Here is a 17,690-nt window from a genome sequence, read left to right on the forward strand (position 1 = left end):
GAAGTTTTGCTCCCTAGCACAAGATATGTCCAAAGAAGCAAAACAAGGTTACATCAAAGAGTCTAAGAATCAAAAAATAAATAAGAAAAGTACAACAGACAATCCCCAAACACACAAGGGGTTGCTGCCACCACATATATGAAAGCCAAAAGGAAAGCAAACATTTTTAACTTTCAACCACCGAAGAGATGTGATCTTAACCTTTTCCAGAAGCTGCACAGTCGTGTTGGTCTTGTTAGCAAAGAGTCTATGGTTCCTTTCATTCCAAAGAACCCAAATGCAACAAAGCCAAATCAAATGTAAGAAGGACCGGCGCGGAACATAACCACGTGAAGATAAAACAAATTGAGCAAAATGATCTGTAGATTGTTGAGGATCCACTGAATACACACCCAACCAAGACTTAACAAGCTGCCATAGGTTGCCGAAAAAAGGACAATGGATTATAATATGTTCTAAAGTTTCACTTTGGCCACTACCTGATACACACAATAGGTTGTTATTTGATAATGCCTCGTCGCACCAAGTTGTCTTTTGTCGGCCATCTATTGCGGAAGAGACGCCACACACAAATAGAAACTTTCAAAGGAACATTTTTATGTCAGGGGGCCTCCAAGGTAACGGTATGAGTAGGTATCTCCTGCCTCATGAGCATTTGATACGCACCACGGACTGTAAAGCTATCACATGAATTTCTTTGCCAAAGCCATACATCGAAAGTTGATTCCTGCAAGGTAACGTTAGAAAGCAAGTACCTAATCTCCACCACTAAATCCTCGTCCCAAGCTAACAAACGACGTCTCCACCTCCACGCCTCCCCATCTTCACCCCAACCTAAGGCGTGCATTGCGTCCACCGTCAGATTTTGATGAATCGATAAATCAAACAACCGCCTATACCTCTCCACAAGAGTACCAAAGATTTTGATCATAAATTAAGTCTCATTTCCAAAATTGACACAAAACATCTTATATATTGAAAATCAAAACATGCTAAAGTTATATATTAAGATGTTACACTTTTTTGTTATTATGATGGTATTGCAATTTTATTTGATGCAATAGTTTGTCGCAAATATTTTATGATGAAGCTTTATATTTGATATTATCATTTATTATTTTGTGACACTAAAATATAGTGAAAATAGATTACACGATTTTTTAAGAAAATAAAAAACTTATGTAATTTTTATGGAAAAAAAAAATACAATGACTTATCATTTAGTCATTTAATATTAACAACAAAAAAAGAAAACTAATTTGGATAATTCACTACACAACCCAAACAAAAAATTAATGGGTTTGCCAAATCTAGTTCATCAGTTTTTTTTTGTGTTAGACGGGGTTTGAATCCAGACCTTGCATATTTTATGCATTGTTTTTACCAATCGAATTAAGCTCACGAGGACTAGTTCACAGTTTAATTGATGATTATTTACCTCATCAAAATAAAAGTACCATATATGTTCGGGTATTGAGTTTGGCCAAATCAAACCAAACAGACCATGTACACTCTAAGTTATTCCGATCTTAAATATAAACAAAAATAATAAAAAAAAAAATCCGATCTTAAATATAAAAAAAATAGAGGTATCTCTAGTTAAAAAATTGAATGAGATATCGTTTATATTAGAGCCGGGGAAGATGATTTATTTGAAAAAAACGAAAACACAAATCCGTGTTCGGAGACGAAAATTGAACAACAGCAGCTGCAGCTGCAGCACAAACTTCTTCAGCTCCACCTTGTAATAATCTTCTCTTACCCTTCTTATACTTCTCAAATTATTTTCTCTATATTTCTTTATATATTTATCTTCTTCTGGGTTGTTTTGTTTTGTTTTGTACTCTTCTTTAATTTCATTGTCTTTCATTCTATTAATTAACTTCAGAATAAAAATAAATACTTTTCAGCTCCACGTTACTTTTAATTTGATTAAAGATTATCAATTTTAAAGACTATGTTGAAGTATATAAATTATTTGCTACCTGGAATTTTGTTGGATATCCTGAATATATAAGAAATGACATGTCATTAAATGATTAGATGTCGGGTACCGTAGAACAAACTTTAGAGTACAGTAGTGGCGGCGGCGGCGGTTTTAACCATGTCACGAATCATAATTCTTAATATTATGGAAAATAAGGTCAAATGTGATTGATGCGGCCTCAATTATGGTTTCGACAACTTAAAACCCTAATATTGTGGCCCCGATTGCAGTTGCAGACCTTTATTTAAAACCCTGCGTGACGTCTTTAGCGGTAAAAATTGGTGATTTACTCACTAAAAATATTTTGTCACAGTACCCTCAAGCCTATGTTCATGAAATGTTTGTTGAAAGTCCAAAGTAAGTAAGTAGGTACCTTTGTTTGTTTCAGATTCCATTTGTGTAGACACTTACTTGAATTCTGCTGGCATAGATGGGTTTCGTTGTGACTCTGAGTTTATCAACAACAGTGCGAAATGAGGCCACAAGTTTTAATGGTTTGTCACCATATCAACCCCGTGGTACACTGCCTCATCTCTCAATCAGAAAGCCATCTTGGGTTGTGAGGACTGAGTCGAATGTTCGGAAGAAAGTAAAAAAGAAGCCGGATCCACCTTGTGTTGTATGTGAGGGGAGTGGAAGAGTGGATTGCCATCGTTGTCAGGGACGAGGAAGGACGAATATGGTACATTTGGAAATGCTTCCAAAAGGTGAATGGCCAAACTGGTGTAGAACTTGTGGCGGAAGTGGTCTTACGTACTGCTCCCGCTGCCTTGGAACCGGAGAATATAGGGGCGTTATGGGCTTCCATTTTATGAAAAAGGACAATAAGGAATCCCAATAACACAAGTCTTAATTTTTGTTTTTTGGGTGATGATGTTATTAGGTTTGAGGTCATAGAGAATGTCATGGTACAGCTGCTTGACTTGTAATTGCAGAATAATTAATCACAATTACATCATGGAAAATTTCCTTTACTTATATGTTCTAATTTCCTACTTTACAGTGCTTTTTGATTTTCACATGCATTTTGATGTGTTGTAACTTTTTTTTTTTACTGAATGTTGTTAATTGAGTAGTGACTATATAGCTTAAAAATATTTGTTAGATGGTGATTCTGAGTGGACTGAAATATATATAGTTTCTTGAAAGAGAAAGAGCCAGATGAAAGATAAAGAGAAAAGAAAGATTATTCTTTTAAGAGATGTAAATTTGATATAGTTTCAGGCAACTTGCACATCAGACTATGTTAAATGCTCCTACTCCTTCAAGAACAATTCAATTTTCCACTTGTTCACTGGACATGGAAAATTGAACAGGCTTCATAAGTTTATATCTTACATATGCAATACTTTTCACCCAAAACAAATCTTGCATATGCAATACATTTTCAAATGGTCTATTGTAACATTTTAGATTGTTTACAAATTTGAATGCATAAATCTCGTTTATAGGTACTTTTAGTAATCTGACATTCCCGGTCAACTTTGGAAGGAATATCATATCATTGATAATGCAAACAAATGAAGAGCGCGAAAAACCTGTCTTTGAAAACTCATTTTTACAGTGGAGTCAATGGCAGCTGTTGGATTCTATTCTACCTACCGGTGGATTCGCTCATTCTTTTGGTCTTGAAGCAGCAGTTCAGTCCCGCTTAGTGTCTGATTCAAATGAGCTCAAGACATTTCTTATTCATGTATTGGAGAATACAGGGAGCTTGTTCCTTCCTTTTGTGTACTTGTCTTGCATGTCGCCGAATATGGAAACCTGGCATAAACTTGACAGGATATTGGATGCTACCCTTACTAATGAAGTGGGTCGAAAGGCATCAATCTCACAAGGATCTGCATTAATGAGGGTAGCTTCAGCTGTGTTTGCGGAGATTCCTTCTCTCAAAACAATGAGAGATTCTTCTATGAAGTTAGGGACTGTATCTTTTCATCACGCTCCTATATTTGGACTAACATGTGGTGCGTTGGGGTTCGATAGTACAAGTTCTCAGAGAGCTTTCATGTTCATAACAATGAGAGATGTGGTATCTGCTGCTACAAGGTTGAACTTGATAGGACCCCTTGGTGCAGCATTGTTGCAACATCAAGTTGCTCCTATTGCTGAAGTTATATTAGAAAAATGGATGAATCGTGATGTTGAGGAAGCATGTCAAACTATGCCTCTTCTAGATACTGTGCAAGGTTGTCATGGTTACTTGTTTTCAAGATTGTTTTCATCTTAGAAGACCACATATATTGTTTTTAACATTGAAGTACTGTTTTCGGAATTTGGAATGGTTTTAACTTTTCATTTTGCATTTTATTGTTTGATGTTTCACACCAAATGGTTCTGAACATTCACTTTGTTGATAATTCATTTTGGGGCGCAGTTATGGATGATAAGAAAGTGGGGTAGAAAATAAAGAATTTGACAAAGGAGGATAAAGGGTCGCCAAACAAATAACTTAAAAAATGATATAATTTTGTTAATGGAGCTAGGGGTGTAAAAATTTTGTCGGTTCGATTTTCAATTGAAAAAATATTCAAACCGACAAAATCTACATCAGTTCGGTTTGCTTTTGTTTTCATCATTTTTTAAAAGTAGAACCAAACTAAACTGAACCAATGATATCTGGTTTGATTTGGTTCGGTTGATTGATTCACATGATGCAATAAAAAATGTAATTTTCATAACTAGAAAATAGAAACTCTCATTTTCAATTTATTGAACACTTTCTTTAGTACCATATCTTTCTTCTTAACATGACATCTTGCTTTACTACCTCAACCTTCCAACCCATCCCTTGCCGTTGAGTGGGAGAAACCACCAGTGTTGTTTTGTCGAGTGTGAGATGACAACTGCTTCGCTTCCTCAACTCTCCAACCCATTCCTCCTCCACTGTTGTTTTGTTGAGTGTGTGAAACGACGTGCTTACTTAAGTTGTTTGAGTAATGATGTTAGTAAAATCTTAGGTCTGGCGTAAGTCAAATTGAGATTTGCAAGTTTAGTAAATCTAGCGGATTGGTACATCGATTTCTTAGATATCAAAATTAAGTTCCGTTTCCTTTGGTTTGGTTAATAAAAAGTTTGGATATGAAAGATGGTTTCACTTGTAAGATAGGATATGGAGATACTAATTTCTGGTTCCAAATGTGGCGCTCAGAGCATCCTCTTTGTGATATAATCCAAGATATCCCGCCTCAGTTTATGAGCTTAAAGATCAAGAATATCTATGAGTTGATGATAGAAATATCATTACAAATCTAAATCTTCCACTAGCCCAAGGAACTTACTATATCAATACACAGATTGATATAACTTTCTTCAAACTAAGTCTACTGTCTATAGCATCAAGGTTTTTTAATGTTTCTCCTACATGCCTTTTTTGGTTAGAAACGATGAAACTATTTCTCACCACTTTGTTCATGAGTGTTGTCTGCTTTAATTTAAAAGTCTATTACTCTCTTTAGTTTTGGTTTCATCGTCTTTCTTAATTTGAATTTTTATGCCGTGATGTCCGTCTTCCCATTATTATTAATAGGCTGCGTAAATATATGTATTTCATCGTTGCAATTAGGGGTTATTTAAAAATTGGTCATTGTAATCGCTAATCCTGACAATTTACTCTTGCATTGTTTAATCATTTAAAATTTCGTCCCTCTCCCCACTTAATCACTGCCACATAACTAATTTGATGACGTGGCAATCACTGTCATACATGAAATTCCAATTTTACCCATGAGTTTCAATTCTTTCTTCAATATTTTGTCCTCTTCTTAAGGGCAAAGTTGGAATTTCACGTGTGGCAGTGATTGTCACATCATCAAATTAGTGATGTGACAGTGATTAAGTTGGTCAAAGGACGAAATTTTAAATGGTTAATGATTGCAAGGCTAGTTTGCAAGGATTAACGAATACAAGAACCCATTTTTAAACGACCCCTAATTGCAAGGATGAAATACATATTTAAGCTTTATTAATATAGTCGTGATAGCGATTTTATTCAATTTAAAATAATTTTTATTAGTCAAAATTATAAAGAAATTTTTTTATTTCAGAAAAATATTAATTTAAATGTAATAGTAATGGAAATCAACACTTTAAATTAAAAATTAAATAATATTCAAATATGTTTTTTCCCTAAAATAATTCATATAATTTTCGAATTTAAAAGATATTATTGTAACAAACAAATCTAAAAAAAAATCATATAATTTTCAAATTTAAAAGATATTATTGTAACAAACAAAAAGATAAAGTATCAAAGGGTTTGCAGGTAGGTTTGTGCAATATACTTGACAATATAATTGTGATAAGTTATATGCCTTATATAAATGGGATGGGATAAGTTAAATGGCTTATCAAAAAAAATTCACGTGAAAAGTTAACAAACAACATGATAAGAATTTTCACATTCCCATAGTATTTGGAAAATTCGGTAAGTCCAACTATATTGCCATAGTTTATTTATTTAAAACTCTCTTTCATTCCCCCCTAATATTTTGGAAATTCAGTTAATGAAATACATATAAATTTGAATATCTCACAATTCACATAGTTAAAAAAAGAGAAGGTCCCAACAGTTTCATCCGTCTTTTCTCGAACCCTCTTTTCATTCTCAATACCCTCTCAAAACACTTTCAAACGATGGAGAGAGTCAAGCTCATGATTACTTATGGTGGAGAAATCCAACCTAGGCTTACTGCTCTTCATGATCATCGTCGTTATTCCTACATCGGTGGAGACAATAAAATCATCACCGTCGATCGTAATATCAACTTCTCCGACCTCATGGCAAAGCTTTCCTCATTCATGGTTTCCAATGTTTGCTTCAAGTATCAACTCCTTGGTGAAGATTTTGATGCTTTGATCCCAGTTTATAACGAAGAAGATCTCAATCATATGATGTTCGAGTATGATCGTATGTGTCACTTTTCACGAAAGCCTGCATGGTTGAGGGTCTTCCTCTTCCCTGTCCCTGTTAACAACAACAAGGCATCTTTTGATTCTTTGGCTTCTGCTATCAAGCTCAAACAATTTTCCGTCAACTCGCTCAATTCCGTTCATGTTCCTCCTGTAGAAGATTTATCTCCTCTTACTACACCTCCACCTCCGCAATCGACGAGGAGTCAGATTGAATTCCCAAAGACTTCTCTGGATTTTGCGCCTAAGGATACGGTCACAAAAACTAAGATGAAGCAATTTCATGGACTGCATATCGTGAATGATGAATTTGAAGATATTCTAAAACTGTTTTTGAAGCGTAATTTTTCAAAGAAGAAGGAATTTCATGGACTACACATCGTGAACGATGAATTCGAAGATATTCTACAACTGTTTTGAAATTGTAATTTTTTGATGTCCGGTGTAGTTCACTAATGTTTCTGAGTACAGTCAATTGTATGGATTCAAATTTATTAATATATTGGTTTTTTATCATGGATCTGTCTCATATATTTCTTCCACTTAATTATCTCTCCTATATGTTGTTAAATTTTTTGTCTGATATTGATACGCAGTACGTAGCCATTAGCAATTTGAATTTGGTTGATAAATTTTGTGTTTATATTTTAAATTAACACATAACAAATGAAATCAATGCATGTTATGGAAGTGAAATTTCTTTAACAAATGAAACCTAAAGTTGATTAAAAAACCTAAAACCTTTAATAACTTATTATTGGAGAAAATGTCATGTGGTGTGATACTGTCAGCATATGTTTCAGAATTTCTATATGATATTGTTTGCGGTTGGGGGAGTAATGTCTATTGGTCCTCTTATACGCATAATTCTATTAGAACTCCTTATTCTTGTGACCAATTAAGGTACAATTTTCATTGATATGAGGTTGTAGTTAATTAATTTGATGATTCATTGTAAATGTAATTTCATTGATCAGTTTGATTTCATCTTACCTGTCTAGTATCAACCAAGTAGTCTTAGGTGTAGATCGTATAGCTATTTCTATATATTAAATCCAACCTGAAAATATGATGCACAATATTGTTCATTAGCTATAGTAATAATTAACATGTGACATTTTCTTCAAATATTACCTTCATTGATTTATACAGTATATAAATGCATATCTAAATTTTATGGCATGGTATGAGAGGTAGACTATAACTTGATTATCATTGCAGTATGTTTAAGGTTATATAATTAGGGCCGGTCTTGTGCAAGTGCAAGAAGCTCTTGGCATAGGTCTCAAACTTAGAGGGGCTTCAATTAGAAAGAAAGAAAAAAACAACTAAAATTCTTGTACCTAGGACTAAAATCAACTACTAAATGTCCTATATCCGTAGGTAAAAGACTAATAGACATTGATTTTGCTGTCAATTATGTATTATTCATAGGTAAATGTCTATATTTTCCTGTAGGGAAAACTCATGTTTAAATAGGCTATTTGATAAAAAAATAAAAAAAAGTTTCTTTCAACAAAATAAATGTGATTGTATGACAATTAATACTACGGCCATTTTAAGGGTTGAATAACTAAACTAATTTGAACAAAGGGATAAAAAAATTGAAGGTTCTCGGTTGTTCAAATCCGGATTAAGAAAAAATTACTAACATTTATCATAAAAAAACTACAACTCCTAAATAAATTTTTGCTTATCTACGTATAATCCTCTATTATCTATAATTACAACGTATAAATACACCATTTTAGGTTGGATTTTTCATTATTCAAAACTTACCTTTCATTAATTGCTATTTTAAAAAAATAAAAATAAAAATAAAACTAGAAACACATATTATATATAGATAAATTGGATAAGTTTCCGAACTGCCAATCCAAAATAAAATGTGTGTGATATACTTGGAAACAAAATTTATATAAACTAGCGAAAAGAAGGGCACTCACGTGCCCATTTTTCCGCTCTTTTTATTGCACAATTGTTTGAAAATTATGAACGGTGTTTCTTTTTATGAAATTTTGATTTTGATTAAAACTAAAAATATTAAAACTAACCATGATTATCTATTTCAATGACACCAACAATATAACAAAAAAAAATATTCTATATTCTTTTTTTTAATGATACCAACAATAATTTTTATTATAGAAAAAATTGTTTAAGGATATAATTGGGATAGTAAAAGAGTAAATATAAATATACTCATCTAATTTGTTGCATTTTTTAAATAAGTTTTTCGTCCCTATAAATGTATCAAATTTTGATTTTAGTCTCTAAAATATAAAATGAGCTGTTTTCATCGTCACAAAATTTTTTGTTTTGTTTTTTTTTTTTTTTTATCCCTAATGAATATAAATTTTGACATGTTTTTGACATTTTTTTTAACATAATATGAATATATAAAGGTGATACATAATAAACAAACATGAAATATATACAATTTGAACATAAAAGATTTATAATCTTGACATTCACATGAACATAAAGTGGCCATTAAGGACCAAAAGCAAAATAAATTATTTTGTGAGGTTGAAAACATTCAGTTTAATTTTTTAGGGACTAAAATCAAAATTCGCTGTATTTATAGGGATGAAAAACTTATTTAACCCCAAAAAAATTTATCAAAGAAAATAAAGACCTCCGTCTTAAAGTTTGGAATCTGAATTTTTCTCTCTTTCACACGTATCCGACTCCTTATCTCTCGTCTTACTTTTGGCGAAACCGTTAAAATAGTTACATTTGTGCTCCCACTATTGGTCTCAGACCAACTCTCAAATGTCGAGCGTACATACCACCAAACCCAACCCAACATCATTTCAACACTTTGCTTGACGCAGCTTTTTTAGGGATGCATGTCATACCGTAAAAGCCCCAACTCCTAAACCCACAAGTGGTGAAACCTCAGTCAAGTCCACACATGCATGTTTTACTCCAACCCATCCGTACACCATAACATTTGCATGCCTAAGTGTCGATATTCTATCTAGAGGGTCAGTCAGAAAATTCACATGCGCCTCCTTCTTCACTGATACTCCCGCCCGCCTGAATATATCAAAAAGTACATCCCTAACAAAGTCATGCATGTACTTAAAGTTGGGAAGCTCCTTACAATGAACGGCACGCTCCCTAAAAGTATCTAGATACGCCTTACGACAAACCGGGCACACCTCATCAATGGAAAATAATGGAATCATAATTTGAAATTAATATTATTAAAATTTGAATTTTAAAATAATAATAGAAATCAAAATTTTAAATAAAACATAAATTATATTATAAAAAAAACTAATTAATATTCAAACAATTCTTAAATAAAAGTTTGCATATCAAACGTGCATATTATGTAAAAGAAAGAGAACGAAACCCGTTAATCCAACTATATTGTCTTACGTCATTCACAGACAGTTAATCGTTAGTTTGATGACTATGAGATAATTTTGTACTCCCCTGGTACTTAGGAAAATCAGTTTACTCAATACTTATAAATTTGATTTTCTCACATAGAAGGGTTGAAAATCAGTTTACTCAATACCTAGTATCATCATCATGTCTTCATCATCATCGGTCGATACTAAAAAAGGAAAATGGTCAAAAGAAGAGGATGAAATATTAAAAGCATATGTGGAAAAACATGGAACCAGAAATTGGGACGAGGTATCAAAGAACACAGGACTTGCACACTTCGGAAGAAGTTGCCGTTTTAGATGGTATAATAACCTAAGACCTGGTGTAAAAAAGGGTCCATTTAGTAAAGAAGAAGAAAATAAAGTCTTTCAGTTACGTAAGAAGTTTGGTGGATTCAAATGGTCTAAAATCGCTCGCGAGGTATTTTTGTTCATGTTTTACTTTCTTTTTTTTTCAATTGAACCTATAACAACATAGTCACATACATAGGAGGTTATTTGGATTTTTTACATACACTCTAGTCTGAAAAATCTAGCTTTACATAATTTGGTATTTTTTTGATCATGTCATTAATTTGCATTCGTTATTTTTGTGACAGTTGCCTGGAAGAACCGATAATGACATCAAGAACTTTTGGAATGCGAGAAAGAGAAAACATAAAAAGTGTGGCTTGTCACCCTTCCCTGACAACATGGAACTGGATGATGAGTTGAATGGTGGTTCCAGTGGCCAACAAGTTGAGGATTCTCAAGAAAATAACTTTGATGTCTCAAATAAGCAGTTTTCAAAGTTGGTTGATGATTCAAATATGTTCTACAATAATGTGGGAAGTACTTCTACAAGCAATCATACTACCTCGAGATTGATTGATAGGTGAGTAGATTATGCATTGCTATACATCTATTAGTGTTGCCAATATTAATAATAGTTTTCTGTAAAAAAATTATACGTTAAATTTACAATTACTTTCGTCAATTTCAGGGGTGGCGCTGGAATTTCACCTATACTTTTGACTATGCAATCTGATCTGCCTCCACTCCCTCAGAATCCACCACCTATGGAGACTCAATATCAGATGTCAGGATCAATTTCTCCATATACAGAAGAGAATTGGGAAGGTTTGGATGCTAGTCGCGTGAATTCCTCTAAGATAAATTTTGTTGATGAAGAAGGGAAGAAGCCAGTTTCTTCGGAGAACGATTTTGAAGGAAACCATAACGACTTAATTGCTACAGATATTTGGTTTAACTATGACTTATATGAAAAAGACATTAACAACTTACATGACAAGCTTCAGCATGATGTAAATGATTCCTTGGACACAACTATGTATGGAAAAGGGGAGGAGCCAGTTTCTTCGGAGCATGATTTTGAAGTAAACCATGATGACTTAATGAATCCGAAACTTTGGTTTGACATCAACGAATTACTCAATGACGATGACAATAACTTTGATCATGACAAGCTTCCACAACTATATATGGAGAAGGCATAGATCCAGATCTTTTGTTCAACACAACGATGTCATTAGAAACCTACATGGCATTCTACCACGAGATGTATACATACTAAGTGATTTCTGAAGGATTGTAGACGAGAGCAAGTTAGCTTATAGTGTTTGAAATGAAAGTTTTCTTGGTTTTGTTATTTTGTTTTCCTGAGAATTGAGTTGTAGTATGAATGTTTCTTTCTATTTAATGTATACTACTTTATGCACTATGCATGTCAGTATTCTTTTTCCTTCACCTTATTGCTTATTAAATGTGAATTATTATGCTTTATGGTCATACTATTGTGGCTGCTGAGAAGGAAAAATCATGGCTACACTATTTTGTATAACTGTAACAAATATTTGAGGCACTATATTTTACTAAACATGTCAATTGGTATTATACGCACAATTCTATTGGAACTCATTATTATTGATTCCTAATCATCCTTTATTTCCATGTCATCAAAATGGTTTCTATTAGCGTAAATTCCAAAGTCATTTCCAAGCTTCTGATTTAAGAATGTTACTATATTTGGAGAAATTGTTACGTTCAGCATATGTTTCAGAACTTCTCTCAAAACAATGAGAGATTCTTCTCTGAAGTTAGGGACAGTATCTGCTACTAAAAGGTTGAACTTGATAGGACCTTTGGTGCAGCATTGTTGCAATATCAAGTTGCTCCTATTGCTGAAGTTATATTAGAAAAATGGATGAATCGAGATGTTGAGGAAGCATGTCAAACTATGCCTCTTCTAGACACTGTGCAAGTTGCCATGGTTACTTGTTTTCAAGACTGTTTTCATCTTAGAAGACCACATTTAATGTTTTTAACGTTGAATTACTGAAAATTGTTTTGTATTGTATTCTTATTAATTATTTGCAGTTATGGATTGTAATTTATAAGAAAGTCGGGTAGAAAATAAAAACATTTAATTTTGTTAATAGGGGTGTACAAATTCGCTCGGTTCAATTCTCAGTCAAAAAAATATTCAAACCGACAAAATCATTTTTTGAAGTTAAGTTAGCCCATCTAAATTGGCATTGGAAAGAATATAGACATGAGACCTCAAAGAGTAGCATAATCTAAGACCCAAGCCAATTTCACCGCGTCAACCCAAGTGTCCAAACCGACAAAATCTCCATCAGTTCAGTCTGCTTTTGTTTTCGTTGTTTTTCAAAAGTAGAACCAAACTAAACTAAACCAATGATATATGGTTTGATTTGGTCTGATTGGTTGATTCACATGATGCAATAAAAAAAATGTAATTTTCATAGTTAGAAAGTAGAAACTCTCATTTTCAATTCATTCAACACTCTTATAGTACCCTATCTGCCTTCTTAACATGGCCACTTCATGTAAAAACACTTATGTAATATCTAGATTCAATGTGGTAGATTGAGTACAAAAACTCCTATAGATAATCCACTTTTTTCTAATCTATTTCAATTAGTAACATGTTTTGGTAGATTCACAATCTTTTAGCCTGGACAATTTTGCGACACTTTTTACAACTTCTCAAAAATTATAAATGAAACATTTTTTTAGATACAAAAAGTGTTACAAAAATGATACATTTTGTGACAACTTTTTAATGTTACATATAATACCATAAAATGTAACTAATTAAAGCTGTTTAGTAACATGAGCTTTACCTAACAATTATACAAATGTTACTGATTTTAACATTTTTCTTGATTTGGTAACAATTTTCATGTGTTACTAGATGTCAATTATGTTGTAGTGTGGCATCCTGCTTCACTTCCTCAACCCTCCAACCCATCCCCTATCGTTGAGTGGGAGAAACCACCAGTGTTGCTTTGTTGAGTGTGAGATGGCAACTGCTTCACTTCCTCAACTCTCCAACCCATTCCTCCTCCAGTGTTGTTTTGTCTAGTGTGAGAAACGAACTTGATAACTCATGTTGTTAATTTGAGTGATGATGTTAGTAAAATCTTGGGTCTGGCCTAAGTCAAATTGAGATTTTCAAATTTTATAAACCTATCTGTTTGGTACATCAGTTTCTTAGATATCAAAATTAAAAACTAATAATTGAATCCAATCCAGTTCAATTTCCTTTAGTTTGGTTGAGTTTTTGTTCTAACCAAAAAAGAGTGGATAATTTTTGGTTTGGTTTTTTTGAGTTTATCAATCGTGTCTGATCTGCTTACACAATTAAATGGAGCATGAAGGGCAAATCAATTTTGTTCTAAACTTGCAAGATTCTCAAGAACTAGATTAGATAAGAGTAGTTTAAACTAAAAGAATGAGAATAAAAAATTCTATGTTGTTGGGGAGAAAAATTGGAGGAAACTAGATAAAATAGATGAGAGATAATCGATTATTTTTAAAACAAAATTATAGAAAAATCCATATAGTTTTTTTTTATTGACTCTGTTGTTGTATAAAAAATTTAACACTAAAAAAATCTCTCATTGAATATCAAAATTAGGCTTAAATATAATTTATATCCTTTATCTATTAAAAATTCATTTTGGTCTTTTTTTAAAATCATTTTAGTTTTTTTTAAATCATTTTAATCCTTGGTCTTTTTAAGAATGTGATATTGAGCTTGTTTGAAACACTTCCCAAAAACTCTTTTTTCAGTTTTTAAAAACTTGAAAATTAAAATTTTTTTTGCTAAACTAATTTTTAAAATTACAGTTTTGGAAACTGTTTTGAATTTTTTAATTTTGGGGACTAAAACTAAAACATGTAAAAGGATAACTATTGTGAGAAGGGGACTTAAACTGAAAACAAAAACTATTTCAAACAGGCTCTATGTCTTTATTTTCATTTGTATGGTGTGTTGAAAGGACTAAAATGCCACCCTTTTAAAAAAGATAAATAACTAAAATGATTTAGAAAAAAGATAGAGAATTAAAACAATTTAGAAATTAGATAGAGGACCAAATGAATTTCTAGTAAAAGATAAAAGTTGAAAAATATATTTAAACCTTAACCAGAAAAGATTGAAATTTTTTTTGTTTGGTTTGCTTTTCATGTTCATCAATTTTATCTGAACCACTTACACTCTTAGATAGATTATGAAGGGGTAAATTAACTTTTTTTTCAAAGTTGCAAGATCTTCTTGAACTAGTCGAGAGAAGATAAGTTTGAGAGAGAAGATAAGTTTGAGCCAAAAGATTGAAAATAAAAAAAAAAATAAAAAATAGCGTTTATAATTTACATGAGTTATAGCAATAAAAAGAATTAAATTATGAGAAAGTGGATTTCATAAAAAAAAATGATAAAGTACACTTTATCCATTCGAATTAAATTATGAGAAAATGTGGTTTAATTTTATTTTAAGTTTTATTTTGTTTGTATTGCATAAAATAGCTTTACCTTAATCTTTTTTATAGGTTATTTTAATCTTTACTTAGTATTATATTGAACTAAAATCTCACCTCCTTGCTTAAAACTCTATTTCTAACCTCTTTATCTTAACTTTCACAATATTTTTTTATTATATTTTGATTAAAATTATAGGTAAATATATTTTACACTTTAACAAACTATACTTTCATCTTTTTTTCTCAAAACAAACTATACTAATATTTTGTAAAAAAAAAAAAACTATAGTTATCTTTTTAAACTATACTCTAACTTCCTTACTTTGTGGTATTTCGGCATTTCAGTTATAACAACTATTCATATATTTCTACTACTACTTTAAAAATCTATTATAAATATGAATCATTAGTTCGTTCAACATTAGTTTAACATCATTTAAAACTATATTGCCTTACGTAAATCAGTTAAAGTTCTCTCTCATTCCCGTAGTACGATGAACATGAAGAGCAGTAAGTCTAGGTTGGATTTTCGAAAATATTTTAATATCTCATCCCATCACATCAAAATATTACTACTTCTTAAAAACAATGTAATAAAGAAGAAGAATGATCAGCACATACAGAAAACAAATTACCACGAGAAACTAAAGGTAAACAAAAACAAGACATATTTGTATGGATCAGAAACAACAAAAATATTTTACAGAGATTAAAATCAAAACGAGACATATTTGCAGGGACCAAAACCATATTTTAGGCTTTGAAGAATTATGTGAATTTAAAATATTTTATCAACCAAATTAAAATTGTTAATGGCCATTGTATAACAATATTAGACAAGACAATAACTACTTCAAAAAGTTGAACCCATAAACAGAGAAAAGCAAGTAAAATATAACAAATATAGATACGTAATAGAGATAAGTGCAAGAAATATAGGAGACAAATCCATGATAAAAAAGAACCAATATATTAATCAATTTGAATCCGTACAATTTAACTACACTTCAAAAAAAAAATTAGAGAACTACATTAGGCTTCAAAAAGCAACGCTTCCAAAACGATTTTAGAATATCTTCGAATTCATCATTCACGACATGTAGTCCGTGAAAATCCTTCACCTTGGAAAAATTGCACGTCAAATACAATTTTAGAATATCTTCAAATTCATCATTCATAACATGTAGTCCGCGAAATTTCTTCATCTCAGCTTTTGTAACCGTGTCCTTAGTCGCCATGAACGGAGGTGGAGGCGTAGTAGGAGGAGATGAATATTCTTCAAAAGGAGAAACTTGAACGGAATTGAGCGAGTCGACGGAAGTTAAAGAATCAAAAGATGCCTTGTTGTTGTTAACAAGGACAGGGAAGAGGAAGACCCTCAACCATGCAGGCTTTCGTGAAAAGTGACACATATGATCATACTCTAACATCATATGATTGAGATCTTCTTCGTTATAAACCGGGATCAAAGCATCGAAATCTTCACCAAGGAGTTGATACTTGAAGCAAACATCGGAAAACATGAATATGGAAAGCTTTGCCATGAGGTCGGAGAAGTTGATATTACGATCGACGGTGATGATTTTATTGTCTCCGCCGATGTAGGAATAACGACGATGATCATGAAGAGAAGTAAGCCTTGGTTGGATTTTTCCACCATAGGTAATCATGAACTTGACTCTCTCCATCGTTTGAAAGTTTTGAGAGGGTACCGACCAAGATTGAAAAGAGGATTCGAGAAAAAGACTTATGAAACTTTTGGGATTGGGACGTTCTGTTTTTTTTTTAACTATGTGATGTGAATATGGGAATTGTGAGCAGTTCAGTATTTATAAGTATTTGATTAACTGAATTTCCTAAGTACTAGAATTAATACCAGACATATCCTATAAGTATTTGATTAACTATGATTCACGTTAGGCAATATAGTTGGATTAACTGAATTTCCCAAAAACTAGGGGAATCAGAGAGAATATATATGTATTGGATTAACTTATATAAGCCATATAACTTATCAAATTTACGTGAATTCTAAGTATAAGCCATATAACTTATATCCCATTTTGTTTTGGAAAACTTATCCCATTTATATTGTCATGTATATCGCATACCTTTTGATTTTTTTTATTTTTTTTTGAAAAATCTGCAATTAATGAAGGGTAGGTTTGGAATAATAAAAAAATCCAAAAGCAAAAAGAGTGTAGTATCTATCAAAGGAACCTGCCTAAGCCAAATATCATCTATCGCACCCTGATCTGGAGGTTCATCCGCAACCATGAACAACTGGGACACACCGCTAACGGAATAACCTTTAATGAGATCAAGTAACCACTTCCAACCATCAGAAACATTTGCCTGCAAAACAATGTTACGTAGCAAAAAAACAAGACTCCCAAAGAATAGTCCCCTACCACACACACAACATCCTCCTCCACTTCCAAGACTTCCTTCTCATTCCATCCTAACATATCAACCACCAAACACCAAGGATTCTCGATCAAGTCAAATAATCCACTTAACCTAACACATAACAGAGCTCCTCCCACCCAATTATCCATCCTAATTAGTTTTTTATAATATAACTTATTTTTAATTTCTATT

The 17,690-nt window shown here is 32.2% G+C and overlaps 4 protein-coding genes across 5 annotated transcripts; all 4 read left to right on the top strand.

The window, feature by feature from the left end:
- Nucleotides 1–1,611: 1,611 nt before the first annotated feature.
- On the top strand, nucleotides 1,612–4,347 carry LOC11430631 (urease accessory protein F). Its single transcript, XM_024783439.2, has 2 exons — nucleotides 1,612–1,744; nucleotides 3,439–4,347. Exon 2 carries the CDS (start codon nucleotides 3,498–3,500, stop codon nucleotides 4,215–4,217), a length of 720 nt encoding a protein of 239 aa, XP_024639207.1. The 5' UTR covers nucleotides 1,612–1,744; nucleotides 3,439–3,497; the 3' UTR covers nucleotides 4,218–4,347.
- LOC112421782 (chaperone protein DnaJ) lies at nucleotides 1,616–2,982 on the top strand. 2 transcript variants are annotated; one of them, XM_024783440.2, is made up of 2 exons: nucleotides 1,616–1,744; nucleotides 2,376–2,982. In XM_024783440.2, the coding sequence occupies exon 2, from the start codon at nucleotides 2,418–2,420 to the stop codon at nucleotides 2,826–2,828; it is 411 nt and encodes a 136-aa protein (XP_024639208.1). In that variant the 5' UTR covers nucleotides 1,616–1,744; nucleotides 2,376–2,417; the 3' UTR covers nucleotides 2,829–2,982. The 2 variants fall into 2 exon arrangements, with proteins under 2 accessions (XP_024639208.1, XP_024639209.1); XM_024783441.2 differs by having other exon boundaries at nucleotides 1,620–1,744; nucleotides 2,418–2,982.
- Nucleotides 4,348–6,622: 2,275 nt separating the features above from the next.
- LOC11424558 (uncharacterized) lies at nucleotides 6,623–7,318 on the top strand. Its single transcript, XM_003617118.1, has one exon. The coding sequence runs from the start codon at nucleotides 6,623–6,625 to the stop codon at nucleotides 7,316–7,318; it is 696 nt and encodes a 231-aa protein (XP_003617166.1).
- Nucleotides 7,319–10,444: 3,126 nt separating this feature from the next.
- LOC11434266 (transcription factor MYB15) lies at nucleotides 10,445–11,798 on the top strand. Its single transcript, XM_003617120.2, has 3 exons — nucleotides 10,445–10,723; nucleotides 10,902–11,176; nucleotides 11,285–11,798. Exons 1-3 carry the CDS (start codon nucleotides 10,445–10,447, stop codon nucleotides 11,796–11,798), a joined length of 1,068 nt encoding a protein of 355 aa, XP_003617168.2.
- Nucleotides 11,799–17,690: the final 5,892 nt, after the last annotated feature.

Source organism: Medicago truncatula, chromosome 5 (genome assembly GCF_003473485.1).
Source record: "Medicago truncatula cultivar Jemalong A17 chromosome 5, MtrunA17r5.0-ANR, whole genome shotgun sequence".
Lineage (NCBI taxonomy): Eukaryota > Viridiplantae > Streptophyta > Magnoliopsida > Fabales > Fabaceae > Medicago > Medicago truncatula.